This window comes from Callithrix jacchus, chromosome 4, assembly GCF_049354715.1.
Source record: "Callithrix jacchus isolate 240 chromosome 4, calJac240_pri, whole genome shotgun sequence".
NCBI classification, from domain to species: domain Eukaryota; kingdom Metazoa; phylum Chordata; class Mammalia; order Primates; family Cebidae; genus Callithrix; species Callithrix jacchus.
The window spans coordinates 145,097,409-145,118,627 of NC_133505.1; the positions used below are offsets into that span (position 1 = coordinate 145,097,409).

General features: G+C 40.5%; 1 protein-coding gene across 4 annotated transcripts in view; it reads left to right on the plus strand.

Moving 5' to 3' along the window:
* ARFGEF3 (ARFGEF family member 3) overlaps positions 1–16,013 on the plus strand; it is a 182,280-nt gene extending 166,267 nt beyond the window's left edge. For 3 of the 4 annotated variants that reach the window (XM_035296841.3, XM_078370168.1, XM_035296842.3), the window contains 3 exons: positions 3,996–4,117; positions 9,478–10,696; positions 12,238–16,013. In XM_035296841.3, coding sequence (XP_035152732.2) covers positions 3,996–4,117; positions 9,478–10,696; positions 12,238–12,429 — 1,533 coding nt within the window. In that variant the 3' untranslated portion in view covers positions 12,430–16,013. The remainder of the gene's footprint in view (positions 1–3,995; positions 4,118–9,477; positions 10,697–12,237) is intronic. The other variant, XM_035296844.3, reaches the window with a different exon arrangement.
* Positions 16,014–21,219: the final 5,206 nt, after the last annotated feature.

Below are 21,219 nucleotides of genomic sequence, written 5' to 3' on the forward strand. Positions count from 1 at the left end.
TTGCCAGGAATGACTTGAACCCAATCAACATCATTACCTCCTCTCCATCATCTCTCGTTTGTAGCCCCCACCAGTGCCCAGATCCAATAGAATCATTTCAGCAGCGTGGTCACTGTCCCTTATACCTAACTTGCTTGAGCTACCTGTAAGTATTCACTTAAATATTATTGTTACTGCTAGACTGTGAGTGCCTAACAATGCCAAACTCATTTGGGTTTTTTCCTTATATCTTTAATTCACAACACAGTACTTAACATTTAAACGTTGCTTCTTAAATTTAAGTTGAATGTAGCATTACAATTCAAGTGTGGTCACTCATACAGGAATCATGATATACCAATGGCTTTTTCTTCTTGAGACACATGTAAGAAGTCACAAAATTTGGTTGTTAACTCCTGAGGAGCAGAGAACATATTCTATATATTTACCTTGGTATTTTTAGAGCAAGGCCTAGAGAAGATGCTTAGTATGTTTTTGTTGAATCAGTAGGTAACTGAATCACAGAAATATCAGAAAACAGTAGTGTCACGAGCTACAGATATGCCCTCAGCTCCTAAAGTGACACGGCAGTCCACCTCTAGGAAACCCTATATGTGACACTAAGCAGCAGTCCAACTAAATGCTGTCCCTGAATTCACATATATTCATAACGATGCTGTTCATAGTAGTGAAAAATGGAAATGGACAAAATTCCCAACAACCATTGACTGGCTACATATTCCATCACGTAATAGCAACAGACATGCCTGAACTGGGTCTTCGTATGCAGACACTATTTTGCATATGCATATGAATGTGTATACATGATGTGGTTTTAAAATATTAAACAAATTTTACAAATGTAATTGAACTGTCACATTTGAGTTAAATTTGAAGAAAAGAGTTGGAAGTTATACTCAAAAGGCAAGGCCCCTTTTCTCTACCAGATCTGTTTAAAGTCTTTAAATTTTCTCTTAACACACTGATAATCAGATTCCCTGATTACCCATGTAAAGAGCTCAGTTAGTTGAGAAGTTTCTTGGCCAGGTCTGGCTTCCACAGGGCTTTTCCCAGCTATCTTGAGGTAGTGGGACAAGAATCTTCTACCTTTGGTTTCTCACACCTCTGCTGAACACATGCCTAACATCTGGGACTTGATGATTCTGCTGGTTCTGAAGGAAGGGAGCACATCCCATGAAGCCTCCATGGCCAGTCTGCAGAAGTTGGGACAGAAGAAAGGTTGTAAGGCTGCAACAAAGAGCTACTCCTAGCAGCATGGCAGTTGTGGCTGCTGCAGCAACGGTGTAGTTACAAGTGAGAACAGAGAAACCAACAAGGTGGCCCTCCACAGGGATAGCTTCACCACATAAGCAGTTGTTACGTCTGGCTTAAGAATGTGCACATCTAGTCATACAACAAGAATATGAAAAAGCCAATGGAATCTTCTTCTGAAGTAGATCATTAATGGAGAAGAACAGGAGAGAACTGTTTAGTGAACCTTTCACTTCTTTTTCTGTTTTTTGTTTGTTTGTTTTGGTTTGGTTTTGGTTTTGTTTTTTTGAGACTTGGCTCTGTTGCCAGGCTGGAGTGCAGTGGTATGATCTCAGGTCACAGCAACCTCTACCTCCAGGTTCAAGTGATTCTTTTGCCTCAGCCTCCCGAGTAGCTGAGATTACAGGTGTGCACCACAACACCCAGCTAATTTTTGCATTTTTAGTAGAGACAGGGTTTCGCCATGTTGGTCAGGCTAGTCTCAAACTCCTGACCTCAAGTGATCCATCCACCTCAGCCTCCCAAAATGCTGGGATAACAGGCATGAGCCACCACGTCTGGCCAATCTTTCACTTCTTAATACTTCTCTATTTCTTCCTCAATCCCAAATTTTCCTTCTGTATTCACTCTTAAAATAACCCATTATTTGAAAATCTGAGAATTCTTAAAAGATTTTGAAAGAAAGTATTTAAAAAATATTCTAATCTTGCTGGGCCTAGTGGCTCACACCTGTAATGCCAGCACTTTGGGCAGCCAAGGCAGGAGGATTACTTGAGCCCAGGAGTTCAAGACCAGCCTTGGCAACACTGTTAAGAGTCCATCTCTATGAAATCTACAAGGAACTTACATAAATTTACAAGAAAAAAATTCCATTAAAAAGTGGGCAAAGGACTTGAACAGACACCTCTCAAAAGAAGACATACATACAGCCAACAAACATGAAAGAAAGTTCAACATCATTGATCATTAGAGAAATGCAAATCAAAACCACAATGAGATGTCATCTCTGGCCACTCAGAATGGCTATTAGTAAAGTCAAAAAACAACAGATACTGGTGAGATTTTAGGGAAAAAGTAACACTTTTACACTGTTGGTGGGAGTGTAAATTAGGTCAGCCATGGTGGAAGCCAGTGTGGTGATTCCTTAAAGACTTAAAGGCAGAAATAACATTTGACCCAGCAATCCCATTACTGGGTATTTACCCAAAAGAATATAAATCATTCCATTTATAAAGATACATGCACTGTATGTTCATCTCAGCACTATTTACAATAACAAATACATGGAATCAACCTAAATGTCCATCAGTGATAGACTGGATAAAGAAAATGTGGTGCGTGGAATACTATGCAGCCATAAAAAGGAATGAGATCATGTCCTTTGCTGGAACATGGAGTTGGAGGCCATTATCCTCAGCAAACTAACGCAGGGACAGAAAACCAAACATCACATGTTCTCACTTATAAGTGGGAGCTGATTGATGAGAACTCATGGACACATAGCAAGGAACAACACACACTGGGCACCTGTGGGAGATGGGAGAGGCAGAAGATCGGGAAGAATAGCTAATGGATGCTAGGCTTAATACCTCGGTGATGGGATTGATCTGTGCAATAAACCACCATGGCATACATTTACCTATAAAGGAAACTGCATATCCTGCACATGGACCTCAAACTTGAAAAAATGTGGTTTTGTTTGTTTTTTGAGACAGAGTCTCACTGTATCTCCCAGGCTGGAGTGCAGTGATGTGATCTCGGCTCACTGCAACCTCTGCCTCCCAGGTTCAAGCGATTCTCCTGCCTCAGCCTCCCAAGTAGCTGGGATTCCAGGCATGTGCCATCATGCCCAGCTAATTTTGTATTTTTAGTAGAGTTGGGGTTTCACTGTGTTGGCCAGGCTGGTGTTGAACTCCTAACCTTGTGATCCACCTGCCTTGGCCTTCCAAAGTGCTGGGATTATAAGCGTGAGCCACCACACCTGGCTGAAAAAGAGTGTTTAAAAAATGGCTGGGCATGGTGGTGTATACCTGTGGTCCCAGCTACTCAAGGGGCTAAGGTGGGAGGATCACTTGAGCCAGGGAGGTCACAGCTGCAGTAAGCCATGCTTACACCACTGCACTCCAGCCTGGACCATAGAGTAAGACCCTGTCTCAAATATAAATAAATATATATATATATATTCTAATCTTTCCAGAGGAAAGTAGTGGAAGTATTTTAAGTCATGTAAAATAAAATTTGGGGGCAGGGTTGGTCAGAGAGCCAATAAGTTCTCACTATTTTCTTAGTCACATCTGCCATGCTTAGTAGAGCACTGTGGCCCTATCAGTAACCATCAGGAATCCTGACAAGTCCTAACTCATTTTTTCATCCCTGTGGTGAGTATGATAACAAACAGGCTCAAAAATCAGAGATAATCTTTTCCAAAGCCCGTCTTTATTTACTCTTAGTTAATATTAAGTGTCAATACTTGCTATTTGGGGTATAATGAATTGTCACATGGTAGAACTAGTGTTGCTAGTATTAGTGTCAACGGCTAACCCTGATTATTTGCTCCTCTGTTCTAATGCTTTGCATATGTAGTACACACATATCAATTAACTCCCTCAACAAGCATATCAAATAGGAAACGATTATCATCATTTTATGATGAGGCTCAACTTGCCCAGGGTCATCCAGCTGATCCCTGACAGGTCAAGCAGAGGATTCTGAGTTCTGAACTGTACCTTGGCACACCCACACAGGTATTTATGCTGGACACCCAGTGCTCACCAAAGACGCCAAACAACTTTGACCATGCTCAGTCCTGCCAGCTCATTATTGAGCTGCCTCCTGATGAAAAACCAAATGGACACACCAAGAAAAGGTAAGTACCTAAGTTCTCAACTCATAGGGTGCTTATAAATAAGAATGTTCATTCACTTCCAAGATTGTAAGCCAGGCTTTGGCCAGGAATACTGAAAACATTTGTGGAGTCATTTAGCAAAGATTTTCATAGAAACTGTTAGCCTTGTAACTAAATTCCCCACATTTCATACACATTAGGTTGCCCGGGCTGCCACAGAAAGTACCACAGACTGGGTGACTGGAACAACAGAACTGTCTTTCCCACAGTTCCGGCACCAGATATGAAGGTTTCTTCCAAGGTCTACATCCTTGACATGTAGATAACCATTTTCTTCCTGTGTCTTAGCATGGACTTCCTCTGTACAGGTCTATGTCCGAATTTCCTCTTCTGACAAAGACACCAGTCATATTGAATTAAAACTAACCCTCATGACCTTGTTTTGACTTAATTACCTCTTTAAAGATCGCTTTCTCCAAATATAGTCACATGCTGAGGTACCAGGGGTTAGGACTTCAACATAGGAATTTGGGGGAATACAACCCAGCCCATAATGTCACACACTTATAATCTTAAAAAAAAAATAGGCCAGGGGCAGTGGTTCACAACTGTAATCCCAGAACTGCAGGAGGATTACTTAAACTCAGAAGTTCGAGACCAGCCTGGGTAACATAGTGAGATCCATCTCTACAAAAAAGTAAAAATAAAAATTTAGCCAAGTGTGACGGTGCATGCCTGTAGTCCCAGCTACTCAGGAGGCTGAGGTGGGAGGATCACTTGAGCCCAGGAGGTCAAGGCTGTAGCGGGCCATGATGTGTCACTGTACTCCAGCCTGGGCAACAGAACAAAACCCTGTCTCATTAAAAAATGAAAAAGTAAATTGAGGCAGGGTTTTGATTGTTTCAGTGAGAAGTACATAAACTTCCCCAGGAACAATAATGGCTACTGGGAGACAAAAAGGTCTATGCTCTGCCCCAAGAAACCTGCCCTTTTTAAATACTATCATCCTCCCGTAAGAATACTGTTCCTAGACTTGAGGATGAAGGCAATGACCAACATTTCCCACTTTTAAACTTCTGACACACTAACAGTAATCATTATTTGAGTGCTGTGTGTGAAACACAGTGGATAGGTATTCCTACTCCCATTTCCCCACTGAGGGTGCACACAGAGAATCTCGGGTCCCTTGCCCAAGGACACACAACTGCAAAGTGGTGGAGCCAGAATCTGGGCTGGGTGCAGTGGCCCATGCCTGTAATCCCAGCACTTTGGGAGTCAAGGCAGGTAAATCACCTGAAGTCAGGAGTTCGAGACCAGCCTGGACAACATGGTGAAACCCTGTCTCTACTAAAAACACAAAAATTAGCCAGGCATGGTGGTGTGTGCCTGTAGTCCCAGCTACTCAGGAGGCTTGAACCCAGGAGGCGGAGGTTGCAGTGAGCCAAGATCATGCCATTGCACTCCAGCCTGGGCAACAGAGTGACACTCCATCTCAAAAATAAAACAAAATAAAACTGGGTCTGGTTGAGCATAAGGCCTCTGTCCTTTGCCGTTTCAAGGAGAGAGTTGGTGCAGTTGACAGAATGTGTCCTCCCACATTGATGTGTTTTATACTCCTAACTCCCAATGTGATGATGTTAGGTAGGAACTTCAGGAGGAAATCAGGTTATGAGTGTGGAGCCCTCATGAATGGGATTTGTGCCCTTAAAAGAAGAGATGACTCCCTTGCCCTCTTTCTGCCATGTGAGGATCCATGAAAATGGTCATCTGTAGTCTGGAAGAGGGCCTTCACCAAAAGCCACCCATGCTGGCGCCCTGATCTCAGACATCCACCCTCCAGAACTACAAGAAACCAAATTCCGTTGTTTGTAAGCCACCAAGTCTATGGTATTTCGTTACAGCAGCCCAAACAAAGATAGTGGTATCATTTCACAAGCTTTGGGTGATTGGGCCAAGCATTCTGGCTCATTCCTGTAATCCCAGCTACTCAGGAAGCTGAGGCAGGAGAATCACTTGAACCCTGGAAGCAGAGGTTCCAGTGAGCTGAGATCACACCACTGCACTCCAGCCTGGGTGACAGAATGAGACTTCATCTCAAAAAAAAAAAAAAAAAAGTAGCTGAACTATCGGGGCAGTTTGATTAATATAACAATCACATGAGTGAAATTTATAGTTAATAATTTTTGGTCAATTATTCGTACATATCAAAAAAAATGTGGAATGTTCGAAAGTTACGAAGCATGAATAAAAAATAAAATTCCAAATTCAGGAATAGAACTTTACTAAAATCCCATGAGCTCCTCCCCAGTTCTATCCCCTGTATCCCTCAACCACCAGTCACTAATTTTTAAGTGGTCATTTTTTATTTTATATACCAAAATTGTGCAATCCTTTGACATCTTTAAGCATTGCTTTACTTCAGAATTTCAGTTTTCTTTTTTCCTATTTCTCATTCACATTTAGCCAATTTTTCTTGCTGAAACATTTTTGATGAGAAGGCAGGAAAAAGGAATAATAGGCCGCATTCAAATCATAAATAAAATATAGCAGAAGCGCCTAATACCCTTTCGTTATTGGTTTTAAAAGGTTACAGTCTTAAAATATACCATTGTGGCTCATACATTTACTTAGCCCTTTTAATGCGCAATTACCCACTCATAGTTAAGCAAAACAAAATAAGCTCATTAAATTCTTTCACCAGTGCCACTGGCCACTGAGCCAAAAGACATTCCTTAACATTCTTTAAGAGCTCTCAGCCAAACTCTGTATGCTTTGCTTTCTTAGATTTGACTCTTGTTTGCAGGGGCAATTCTTAGTTTAGCATAGGATGTAGTGGAAGATGAGTGGAAGATCTATGGAAGATTATATGCCGGCCAGGTGCATCCTTTAGATGTAATCCTAAAACCAGATTACAGCATTTAAATAGAGAAACCTGTGTTGGTTTGTTTGGATTTAATAGTTTTGACGTTGATAGCCCCAAGCTTTACTCAATCCACATCTTAATTAGCGCATTAAGATATACATTAGCATGTTTTAAGTCAACCACTTGTTATGCAATTAACTCTCAATTAGCCAATCTGGAGACTGGCTTTCCTTTGCCCTTAAGCAGCAGGAGGAAGGCAGACATCTTAAAAGATGGGCTGAGAAAAAGCTTGAAACCTTGGGTATGCTGAATTTGTCGATTTTGTCTGAGATCTTTATCTCCCGTCAGCATAGATGATTAGGAATTGGATAGCTATAAAATTGTTTCACTTTTCCCTTATCTTTCTGAAATTTTGATCTCTTCAGTATTATTTCCCTCCTTCTTGTCACTGCATCCTTTAACCCAAACCTAAGGTAAAGGGGGTTTGCTGCCCTTTCTTATATGCATAGTTAACAGCTGTGTCTCTTAAAGCATCCAAAAAAATGATCTCAGTGGATGAAAATACTCCACAATTCAGACGTGGCTTTGCATTGGCCCCTCTTTAGGTGCTGGCTGGAAAATGGCTTGTCATTTCTCAGGGAAGGTAATAAAAAAAAAACAGTGTTGTGAGCGAAGGGGTTCACGCCTTCACCAGGCTGATTAAACTCACCCCTCTGGTGGTGCTTCCTGCGTCAGGGATCCAGGATCCTAGGGGAGTGGGGTTCAAATGTCAGAGCCATTTCTCAGGGGAGCATTTCCTTCAGGCAGCCTGTGCCCAGAGCCAGCCTGCCTTCATTCTTTGACTTGGAGACTTACTGAATGCTGCTACTCTCACCATTTTCCCAGTTACTGGGGACAAGAAGATGAATATGATACTGTCCTGTCCCTTAAGGATGTTATGGTATCATGGAGACAGACTTGTCTGATCAGTAGAAACTTTCCCTTTTTAGTTCACTTCTATAGTATGGACAGAAAACATTAGAACAAATTAGTAGCTTTTGGACCAAGATGGTATAAACTTTTGGAGTCCTCTTTTTCAGAATCTGTATTCAAGTTTACTGGTAGCTTAAGTAGGAGCTGGGGCTGGGGAATGAGGAGTTGTTTGTTTAATGGGTACAAAGTTGCTGTTAGAAATGATGAAAGCTGGGCATGGTGGCTCACGCCTGTAATCCCAACACTTTGGGAGGCCAAGGCAGGTGGATCATCCGAGGTCAGGAATTCGAGACCAGCCTGACCAACATGGAGAAACCCTGTCTCTACTAAAAATACAGACTTAGCGAGGTGTGGTGGCACAAGCCTGTAATCCCAGCTACTCGGGAGGCTGAGGCAGGAGAATCGCTTGAAGCCAGGAAGCAGAGATTGCAATGAGGTGAGATCGCTCCATTGCACTCCAGCCTGGGCAGCAAGAGCGACACTCCGTCTCAAAATAAATACATAAATAAAAACTAAAAACAAAATTTGATGAAAAAAGTTGATTAAAAATGATGAAAAAGTTTTAGCAATTGAAAGCAGTAATGGTTACACAACATTATGAATATACTTAATACCAGTGAATTGTGTACATAAAAAAGTTGAAGTAGTAACTTTTATGTTCAACTGATTTATTTTAAAAGGTTACCGTTTTTGAATAACAGTCCTTCGTGACTCATTTCATCTTGAGAGTAACGTGTTTTCCCTCAGTGAGGACCACACGAAGGGCAAAGTTAACATTAAGATTTATGTAGGATTTGTCATTTTCTGCTGTTAGAAAAGCACTTTTCCTACTTATACAAAATTTTACCTCCAAAGTCATAGACATAAAGCAAAATGTTATTAACATGTCTAGACCTTTGAAATTAATATTTTTAATAACGGTTGTCATAATTTTATAATTATCCAGTTTGGGGAATTAATTGGCAATATAATAGCCTAAACTATTTCCATAAAATTCTAAGAGCAGTGAAAAGAAAAAACTGTAAACCAAAACCACCTTGAACCACACTGGTGAATTAAAATGTTTGTTTGGCAAACACAGTACATGTTGGGCATCCCTAACACCAATATCCATCAAAATCTGAAATTTTTGAGTTCCAACAGGACACTCCAAATAGAAAATTCCACACCTGACCTCATGTGATGGGTTATAGAAAACCCAAAATATATTCGATGTCCCCACAGGCAAAAAGAGCCTCCAGCCCCCTTCAACAGTGATGTCTTTTCACAAATATATCTTGATAATTGTTAATTTGGCATCATAACTTTTATATTCTATAACTTTGGGAATTTTTTAGAGTGTTAAGAATTCCACTAGTTGTGATTAAAATGGTTATTGCATAATGCCCCCAAAAGCATGCCCTTTTTCATGGAAAACATTTGAGTCCAGGTAGTTTAGTTTGTAAATCTGCATGTATCATTCTGAAATGGGTAATGTCTATATTGCTTTGAAACACCTGCTATAAGGCAGAAAACCATTAATCAGTCCCTCTCTTTTCACTTGAAGCGTGTCTTTCAGGGAAATTGTGGTGAGCTTGCTGTCTCACCAGGTGTTACTGCAGAACTTATATGACATCTTGTTAGAAGAGTTCGTCAAAGGCCCCTCTCCTGGAGAGGAGAAGACGATCCAAGTGCCAGAGGCCAAGCTGGCTGGCTTCCTCAGATACATCTCCATGCAGAACTTGGCAGTCATATTCGACCTGCTGCTGGACTCTTACAGGACGGCCAGAGAGTTTGACACCAGCCCTGGGCTGAAGTGCCTGCTGAAGAAAGTGTCTGGCATCGGGGGCGCCGCCAACCTCTACCGCCAGTCTGCCATGAGCTTTAACATCTATTTCCACGCCCTGGTGTGTGCCGTTCTCACCAATCAAGAAACCATCACTGCCGAGCAAGTGAAGAAGGTCCTTTTTGAGGAGGATGAGAGAAGCACAGACTCTTCCCAGCAGTGTTCATCTGAGGATGAAGACATCTTTGAGGAAACCGCCCAGGTCAGCCCCCCGAGAGGCAAGGAGAAGAGACAGTGGCGGGCACGGATGCCCTTGCTCAGCGTCCAGCCCGTCAGCAACGCGGATTGGGTATGGCTGGTCAAGAGGCTGCACAAGCTGTGCATGGAACTGTGCAACAACTACATCCAGATGCACTTGGACCTGGAGAACTGTATGGAGGAGCCTCCCATCTTCAAAGGTGACCCGTTCTTCATCCTGCCTTCCTTCCAGTCCGAGTCATCCACCCCCTCCACTGGGGGCTTCTCTGGGAAAGAAACCCCTTCCGAGGACGACAGAAGCCAGCCTCGGGAGCACACAGGTGAGTCCCTGAGCCTGAAGGCTGGAGGTGGGGACCTGCTGCTGCCCCCAAGCCCCAAGGTGGAGAAGAAGGATCCCAGCCGCAAGAAGGAGTGGTGGGAGAACGCGGGGAACAAAATCTACACCATGGCGGCCGACAAGACCATTTCAAAGCTGATGACCGAATACAAAAAGAGGAAACAGCAGCACAACCTGCCTGCGTTCCCCAAAGACGTCAAAGTGGAGAAGAAAGGAGAGCCACTGGGCCCCAGGGGCCAGGAGTCCCCGCTGCTTCAGCGTCCCCAGCACTTGATGGATCAAGGGCAAATGCGGCATTCCTTCAGTGCGGGCCCGGAGCTGCTGCGGCAGGACAAGAGGCCCCGCTCAGGCTCCACTGGGAGTTCCCTTAGTGTCTCGGTGAGAGACGCAGAAGCACAGATTCAGGTACAGTCCTGCAGCCTAGAGGAGGTGGGTGGGAGGCTGGGTTTCCAATACTAGATGGGCCCCACTTGCAGATTGGGCACATACAGGCTAAGATTTACAGAACCTCATGTTCTCACTCATAGGTGGGTGTTGAACAATGAGAACACATGGACACAGGGAGGGGAGCATCACACACGGGTCTGTAGGGGGGAAATAGGGGAGGGACAGCGGGGGTGGGTGGGGAGTTGGGGAAAGATACCATGGGGAGAAATGCCAGATATAGGTGATGGGGAGGAAGGCAGCAAACCACACTGCCATGTATGTACCTATGCACCAATCTTGCATGTTCTTCACATGTACCCCCAAACCTAAAAGGCAATAAAAAAATTTGAGTAAAAAAATAAGACATTTAGGGCTTCACGAGGTCCAGTATTTCTTATTATAAGACAAAAAAAGTTGAATTAAAGAATTCAGTTCATGGTTTAGTTAAATTTGTAATTTCAAATTTACATTTGCATCTGAATGTAAACTGTACTTGAGTAAATAAATGAGCAGAAAAAAAAAAAAAAGATTTACAGAAACAGGTAGGGAGCATGAACCGATTTCCCTCCAAAATCAGAGGGCTCTCTCTCTGAGCCTAAGTGCAGGATCTGCCAGTATCAGTATGTCATGATGAAGCTGGAATTTTACTCTCAGATAATTTCAGGAACTGCTTTTCTCCATTGTAATGTAGATTATTGAGAATGAGGAACTTACCTGTAGAAATAAGTGAGGCTTAAGCTTATAAAATGTAGGCTTTTTCAAGACCAGTCTGGACAAACATGGCAAAACCCATCTCTACCAAAAAAAAAAAAAAAAGTACAAAAATTAGCTGAGCGAGGTGGCACATGCCTGTAATCCCAACTACTTGGGAGTCTGAGGCAGGAATATTCCTTGATCCCAGGAGCTGAGGTTGCAGTGAGCCGAGATGGCGCCATTGCACTCCAGCTTGGACAACATAGAGAGACCCTGTCTTAAAAAAAAAGCAAGCTTTAAATGGCATTGAGTTCTTAGTGTGTCATTTGAAAATGGCACTGAGGAAATTCTGTAGTTATGAAGCATTAATATTAAAGAAAAAAGCAAAGTGAATATCGTGTGGTTATGCCAACAAATTTTTTTTCAAATTGTTTTCATCTCAAGTTTTTCTAGTCCATCCTGTACACATAAAAATTCTCATTCTTCAGGGAGGCTTTGATGTAATTCTATGGTGCATCAAAAAATGAGTTGGAGATTAATGGTCTATGGAAATCTCATTATAAGATGGCAAGAATGTATGTTTTTCTTTAGGGAATAAGCAGGAGCTTAGTAGTTTGTGAAAGCTGAAAATAAGGTGAGCCTCTGCCCATCTTTATGTATGTGAAGTTAAAACAACAGTTTATTATAGGCATATTAAATGAGTGAAAACTAATTCATTGCAACTAAAGCCTGTAAAAAAAAAATTCCACATTGGCAGGGCCACACTCAAGTGTTCAAATAAAACCAAGGCAGGGAAGCCACTAATTTTCTTAAATCCTTTCTCTTAGGCATGGACCAACATGGTGCTAACAGTTCTCAATCAGATTCAGATTCTCCCAGACCAAACCTTCACGGCCCTTCAGCCTGCAGTGTTCCCGTGCATCAGTCAGCTGACCTGTCATGTGACCGACATCAGAGTTCGCCAGGCTGTGAGGGAGTGGCTGGGCCGAGTGGGCCGTGTCTATGACATCATTGTGTAGCAGACTCCTGTTCCACTCCTCCCCGCAAAAAAACAGTAGTGAGGGTTAGAGTCTGCCTGCCAATCCAGCTGTTGCGTTTTCCCCACCACCAGCCCCACTTAAACTAGTGTCTCAGAGAATGGTGTTTCCTGGTGTAAAAAGCCTTTCCAACCACTCATCAGCATTGGGGCCATTCTAGATACTAATGTTGTATCTAGATAACACAAATGATATTCTGATTTTGCACATTATTATAGAAGAATCTATAATCCTTGATATGTTTCTTACTCTTGAAATATATTTCCCAGTGCTTTTGCTTACAATGTTATCCCCAAATGAGTCATTTTCAAGGATTACGCCTTTGAAAACACCGTATTGATCCATTTGAGCCATCATTTTAAAAATAAATACAATTCCTAAGGCAATATCTGCTGGTAAGTCAAGCTGATATGTAAACACTCAGACATCTGGACCAGGGATTATTAAATGGAGGAAATGTATGATTATGGGTTTGGCTGGGAAGAAGACAACCATAAAAATATATTCTTGTGTCATAATCAAGAAATAGGTGACTTCTGTTGTAAAATAATCCAGAACACTTCAAAATTATTCCCAAATCATTAAGGTTTTCAGGTATTTACCAATTTCCCCATGTAAGGTACTGTTGTGCCTTTATTTCTGTATTTCTAAAAGAAGAAAGTTCTTTCCTAGCAGGGTTTGAAGTCTGTGGCTTGTCAGCCTGTGACACAGAGTACCCAGTGAAAGTGGCTGATACATACCTTGCCAAGAGACGTAAGACTGACCGGCCACCCTGGCTGCTGTTGTGGTGTTAGCTTCCGTCCTCAAGGCAAGCAAGGAAAGGAAAGAAAAATGGTGCCTTAGTCTTTTGTTGCACTTACATTTCTATGCCCACAATTACCTGAACATAAAGTATAACATTTGGTTTTTAAGAAAATAAAACATTAAAACACAACTCTTTTTCTATCAACACTCTTGGAGGAAAGGGACTCAGGGAAGGGAGCAGGGAGTGTGGGGTGGGGAGAGATTATGATGAAATCATTTTAAATCTTGTCATACAACAATCTTACAGAATTATGGTGTCAGTTATACAAGCTCTGGTCTCAGAAAATCAAAGGAGAAAGACACATTTAGAAAATTTTGTCTATTTAAAAAATATATCCTATTTAGCAAGTAAAGTTACCTTATGTTTGATGTCTTTTCATTCAGACCAATATTTCAGGTGGCTATTTCTAAGTATTACTAGAAAAATAATATATTTGAAAGCTTTATCTTATATTTCTTACATTATCCTAATGATTGAAAACTCCTCACTCAAGCTTACACACATTCTACAGAGCAGAGTTAAGGCATATATTATAATTTCTCAGCCCCTAAAAATGTATTCATAACGAATAAGTCACCATTTAAATATAAGACATAAATTCTACAGTATTAAAATAACGATTTCAAAGGGATTGAACTTTGTTCAGTGCTGGTATTTGTAAACTTTGTCCTCCTTGAGAAATATGGAACTAACTTAGAGGATAAGAGGAAGGCAGGGTTCTCCAACTTCTTTAGGTGATCTGAAAAAAAGACCCTTATCATTTAGTGTGCTATCTAGAGATCACCACAGAATCTGGGAGACTTTTCTTTTTCTTCCAGTTCCAGAAAACACTCTTTGCCTTCAGTTTTTACTCATTAGACAATAATTCAAGTTTAGAAACAGGTAATCAACTATTTGATCTTAAAAGGCAATTGTTGGGATAGCAATGAACTACGTTGTATACTTTTAATTTTTTATACTTTATAAATGAAATTGAAAGTTGGGTATCTGCTTTTTTAAAATTTTCACAAAGTAGTAGCACCACAGTTTTGTTTCTTTTTATAGCTTACCTGAGGTTCAGTTCTTCTTTATGAACCTGTGAGTACTCCAGTTTACTGGGGGGAAAGGCTTCAGTAAAGCAGAGGCTAGAATCACAGTATTTATACATAGCAACTTTTCATAAAGTAGAAAAATTCAAAGGAAGCTGTCTCAATTTCTGGATGCTGATTGGGGGCAGTGGCTCATGCCTGTAATCCCAGCACTTTGGGAGGCCAAGGTGGGGTGGGTCACCTGTGGTCAGGAGTTCAAGACCAGCCTGGACAATATGGTGAAACCTTGTCTCTACTAAAAATATAAAAATTAGCCAGGCATGGTGGCAGGCACCTGTAATCCCAGCAACTCAGGAGGCTGAGACAGGAGAATCACTTGAACTTGGAAGGTGGAGGTTGCAGTGAGCCAAGATTAGGCCATTGCACTCCAGCCTGGGTGATAAGAGTAAAACTCCATCTCAAAAAAAAAAAAAAAAAAAAAATCGAGAAGACCATGTCCCAAAGTATGTTAGTTAATTGTTTGGAAATCAGAATTCATGCTCCCTGATACTCTATTACAGGATCCAAAGTTAGTTCTTGAACATAAGTTTACCCTGTACTATGTCTGAACACTGTTCTAGTTCTAGCCTGATATGGGTCCCAAGAATAAAAGGATGAGAAGGTGTACACAGCTCTTGACCTGCAATTTTTAAAGAGTGTTTTGGTACCTTCCCATTGTCTTCTCTATTACCCAGTCCTGACATACTCTGCACTCCAGAGTTCCCGGACATCCACACTGACATCAGATTTCAACCAGAAATGTCACTGAGTGACAGCAGGACTTCTCAGAGGCATTTGCAGTTTCCAGCAAGGATACTGCTTGATGCAGAGTAGTCTTTAATGCGTAGGCCTTCAGTTCATTCTTCTCAGCAGATGGAGAAGAAAGGGAAGAGATGAGAAACACTGGGTGGGCAGTGGCACCTTTTCAGGCTGCCCAGCTCAATCTCTTGCCCTGTTCCTGTGACTCAGTTCCTACCCCACCCTCACTTTCCTTCACTCCCTCCCAGTCTCTGAAAGTGCCAGGTGTTTCTCTTCTCAGATTCTCTTTTGCAGCAACCGTAAGACATAATTCAAGGCAGCCTTTTGAAATTTAGAACAGTTATTAGCATGTATTTACAGACCTAAGCAGAATGAGAGTTTATACATTGCTTTTAGTTGCCTGTATTTACAGCCAAAAGTATATTACCCCAAAGTTGAAATCTTTCCCTTTTCTGAAATTTTGGTAAAGTGTGCTTCATGAAACAAACATCTGGAAAACTCCAAGTACAAGAGACCCTGCCCAGCCAAGTATGCAGATGGACAGAGTTCTCTCTGTCATTAATGAGGACATAGGTTTCAATGATTGAAGCCTCATGCCCTGTCCATAGCATCCACCCAGCTCTCTGTATCTCCTGATCTGCTTTTAAAGATAGTTAGGCTGCCTTTTTACACCATCTTCTTTCTCCCCTTATGATAATTTTCCAGCCTTCACCACAGATATAAAACTAGAACACCTTACTATTTGGGGGCTGTGTAATGACTGACCAATAAGAACCCAGGCAGATGCTAACATACTTAACAGCTCATATTATATACTTTAAACACCTGTAATCCCAGCACTCTGGAAGGCCGAGGCAGGCTGGATCACCTGAGGTTGAGAGTTCAAGACTAGCCTGATCAATATGGGGAAACCCATCTCTACTAAAAATACAAAATTAGCCAGGCATGGTGGCACATACCTGTAATCCCAGCTATTGGGGAGGCTGAGGAAGGAGAATAGCTTGAATCCAGGAGGTGGAGGCTGTGGTGAGCCAAGATGGTGCCATTGCACTCCAGCCTGGGCTATAACAGCAAAACTCCATCTCAAAAAAACAAAAATAAAATAAAATACTTTAAATCAGCCTGGGTGTGGTGGCTCATGCCTGTAATCCCAGCACTTTGGGAGGCTGAGGGCAGGTGGATCTCTTGAGGTCAGGAGTTTGAGGCCAGCCTGGCCAATGTAGTGAAACCCCATCTCTACTAAAAATATAAAAATTAGCCGGGCCTGATAGCAGGTACCTGTAATCCCAGCTACTCGGGAGACTGAGGCAAGAGATGCTTGAACCTAGGAGGTGGGGGTTGCAGTGAGCCAAGATTGCACTCCAGCCTGGGTGACAAAGTGAGACTTTGTCTCAAAAAAGTAAATAAAAATAAAAATTTAAATCAAACATGACAAGCATGTTAATATAACTCAAAAGTACCTTGAAATTGAAACATTGGTGCAATGATCATTAGGCTTTTGTTGTTTTAAAGAGAAGGCGTATACAGAGTTAGTTGAGAGTCAAATAGCTTTCACTGTGAGAAGGTAATACAGTTACGTAATAGATATCCTTGACGTTGCCAGATTCATCACAATTCTGCTTATACAGAAAAGTTTTCTTTCTCAGAAAGGAAAATCAATTAGTATCAGTCCCATCAAACTAAACAGATTGAAGACCTTTGTGTAGAGCTTATAACCCTATCAAGAGGTTACAAATAGCAGGGAGGAGGCGAGTGTGGCGAATGTCACTGTGATTGCAAACCGTTACCTATATTATCACTCGTAGTCCTCACAACAACCTTGTGAGACAGGTATTGTGTTCCTCATTTTTTTCAGACGAGAACAGACACTCAGAGGTTAAGAAACTTGCCCAACATAACAAGTAAAAGGCAAAGTTGGTTGCAGAAGAGGTGTTTCTGAATTCAAAGGCCACTTTCTCTCTCTCTCTCTCTCTCTCTCTCTCTCTCTCTCTCTCTCTCTCTCTGTCTCTCTCTCTCTCTCTCTCTCTCTCTCTCTCTCTCTCTCTCTCTCTCTCTCTGACAACATGCTCTAAGTCCACAGAGTAAGCACTCTAATACAAGAGAAAGTTTCAAGGAATGAGGCCATTAAAATGAGACTATTGGCATCTTAGATCTGTCTGGGATGTCATGGAGGTTTTTAAAAAGTTAAAATAAAAGAACTGTGTTTACACATAGAAAAATCAAATATAACACAGTCTGAGTGTTTGAAAATAAAACCAAAATCTGAACTTTGATCTTAAAAGCAGACATTCAGTGTTACTTTAGAAAACACATGGAATTAGGTGGAAATGATGGAATAATACTGTTCATGGCCAGCTGTGAACACAGAAAAACATGGCAGCCTGTGTCTGGAATGGCATGCACGTTTGTAAACCTTTTTCAAAAATCATTTAATCAACTCAGAATAAAGTGCCCTGTAGCCAACAGTGCCTCTTTACTTGCTTCTCTGGGAAATACATGGTACTAAATTCGTAGCACAAAGTTTGGAAATATGCAAAATAATGGATAACCATTTTTCAAAATGTACATTCTCTAAAGAGGAAGCAGCTGGTTGGACAAGATTGCTTGAGGAGCCAGGTGCTAAGGGCATCAGGTTGATATCCATAGTAACCATGTGCCATAACATCTACATTTCCACCTGTTTTCCAGACAAGGAAACAGGCAGAAGGAAAATCCAGTCTTGCAGTGGAATGACAAAACTTCAGTATGCTTGGGCACCACTTAGGTGATCCCAGGGAGATTTGGTGTGGCCTTAGGAAAGCAAAAGAGCACTTTTTATTGGAAATATGAGCTTGTTACTGGGAAAGATTTGTAAAATTGGTCAAGAACTTGATTTCTAATTATACCTCCTCAAAAAAAAGTTCTCATTTAGTAGTGGAGCAATCTAGAAAACGTACCTTTTTTTGTTTGTTTGGAAGATCCTCTTTCTCTGGCTATATTGCAGTGTTTGTTATTTGATGTGGAAATAACTAATAACTTAAGATTTTGGAAGAGAACACCTTTAGATTTCCAAAACACAATACTTACTTCAGGGAAGACAGACCAAAAATATCTCCTGAGATCATTGGTTTCTTTATAAATTGTGATCCCACCCCATCATTGAAGAGAAAGCACTGCCACACCACTAGCACCATACAATACCTTGGCTCTGTATCTTTGTACAGTACTACAAAGGGGTACCAGGGAGGAGAGAGTGGCTGACCACTTTAGGGAGAAAACGGCACTCCACTGCTGGTGAATCCCATCTAATTATGGTCCTTCCACCTTTTTCAACCACCAAGAACTGTTTGTACTATCAGTTCCTATCCTGAAGGTTTAACCAGTGGTTGTCTAGTATCTTTTGTCTTTAGAACAATAGTTCCCAAACTTTAGCACACGTCAGTATCATCTGGAGGGCCTGTTAAGACACAGATTGCTGGGCTCATGCTCAGAGTTTCCAGTTAAGTAAATCAGGAAATCTGCATTTCTAACAAGTTTCAAGGTGAGGCCAATAATGCTGTTTTGGAAACTCTGAGAACCACTGCCTTGAAAAATTTTCCAACTACTACTTTTAAGATCAGCCTGACTTATCAAATGCTAGAGAAAAACGGAATCTACCCTTGGGCAGACAACTTGGGATTGGATTCTATAAAGCAGTCTTGCTCAATCTTCCCAGTTTCCAGTTTTATTATACCAACAACTGGTTTTTACAAGCTAGAAGACAATGAATGTATAATTTCTATGGAACAGTGAGATAAATCTAAGCTTCTTGTCTTTGTATTTAGAAACATTGATTCTATGGATGATCATTTATATCATGTTGACCCTTTGACTTGTACTGAAGGTGATTTTAAATCTAAGTATGTAGTCTTTAAATTTCTTCTGTCCATATCATTTTAATGAGATGTTTCCATGTTGGCTCCATTACAGCCTTGGCTCCTGGCTTACAGATTTTTGAGTAGTTGCTTGCTTGCCAGTTGTTTTACATTTCTCATTGCCCATCAAAATATTAGTCTTTCGAGATGAGATGAGACTACTTGCTGTACTTTCATCTTTCATTTAACTGTCTGGTATAAATTAATATTTTAATTTCATATATATCTGTAAAGAGTGTACCCAAAGGCTTCACAGAAATTTGCAAAATGAACTAATTCCCTTTTAAGCAGTAGGTGTGCCTGTTTTGACTTTTCAGTAAATATGTTGTGTCTGTGCACATATCTGCATGGTGGAGACTATATTCATGATCTCATCTTCCAAGTGATGGGAAAAATATAAAAGAGAATCAGTGTGATTTGGGAATCCAGTGAAATCATGTTAACTCATATAGAGGGGGCTTTAGTTTATCTCTTCTTTAATTAATTAGCTTTGGAAATTCTTTTACCATTAAGAAAAACCTAAGGATCATATAAAGAATGATACAAGAAAATACAAGTAACTTAAAAATCATCACCTATTTTAAACTGCATTAATTACACAAAATGCTTATTAATTCAGTAAAGTTTCTCTAATGACTTCTGCTTAATAAACACCCTGACATTGTTTAAATTAATTTAGGCTATTGTAGGAATGGAAGGAAATGATTATGTTTACTAGAATTACATCAGAAAGCATACCAGAGTGTTAATGATATCAAGGAGACAATCCACAGAATTTTTGCCTCTGTGGGTGGAAATAACTGAAGGGTTTTTTTTTTTTTTAACTTTAGTTTCCCGTAAGTTTTGGAAATTATTTGTGCATTTAGTTATTTTGATAACACTGATTTTAAAATTAAATTTCAAAAGTCAATCTCTAAGAGTAATTTATTTTTGTTTTACCAACCAGTGCCAAAAAGGAGAGGAGGGAATCCAAAAGCCAATCTTTTGAACTAATGTGTGAAAGATTATGTTTTTTCTTAAAGTTAGGGAGGGTCAAGCCCTCACACTGCCAGCCCCAGCGAGCGTCTTTGGTGACCTCGGGATTATGTACAAGCTGCTTCGTCCTGCATTTCTTTCATCTGGTTCTTGATGGAAGTGCTTCTCTCTAATAAAAATTGATTTCCCACAAAATAGGCAAAGCTGAACAAGGATGAATGCTTTTGATATTTTGGGTTTCACTTCAGTTGAAACCATGTGATAGAATACCCAGGTGTGGCATGATGGGGCAGGAGGAGCTGCCTAAAGGGAAAGGTTATTTTTGTTTCTTAGTTTGTGTTGGAGGATGGGGGAGCTAAAAATAAGATGTTTCCTGCCCTAATCATGCTAAAAGACTATTATTCAAGATGCTTTTCCCACTTTTCTAAAAGGAATAAACTTAGACAAATTACATTATATATAAACAGTTCCCCTACTGCCGTCTCCCAGTCTAGATAAAGCCAATGGGTGGTATGGGTCCTTTTATTCCTTATAGTATTATGCCAAAGAATCAACTTATTTTCATTGAAGGTTATAAATAACTGAAGCTTGGTACAGCCATAATGATTTGAGTCAGTGTACCATTTTACCTACAAAATGCAAAATTCATCCTTGCAACCCCATTCACCAGGAGCCTTGAAGCATTTTGCTTACTCCAAAGGCCTTGTCAAGGAAGCATAATTTTTCATTTTGCCTTCTTCGTCAGTTTGGTCACATTTACTTAAAAAAAAAACATCCTCTTTTATATGTTGATATAACTGTTTGATTTCACAGACTCTGTCTGTTCCTTAACAGGACTCTGTAAGCAAGCTTGCAAGTGTATTTTGTGTACATTTTATCTGAGGTGAAAATGAAAATTCTAAAGAGAAAATATTTTAAAAGATATTGTATTTATGTTGCTTGTGTTGTAGAATAAAGATTCAAATGCATTAAAAATCTGGTACATGAAACAATTGTCTTAACTGAATAAATATATCTAAATAATTTAGAGAAATATCCTGTTTACAGAACTGTCAAAAGAACCAGGCTCCTTTTCATGGCATTTCATAAGTCTGAATGTCGAAGGCCCCTTTTAAATCCTGTAACATGGAGATAGTCAATACTGACAGTTTGCTATATGCCTAAAAAAACAAATGTGTAGGAATAGATCACCATTTCCTTATTTGTAAAAAAAAAAAAAAAAGTGATTATTCTATGAAATTATCTTTTACTCATAAGAACATATATCAAATTC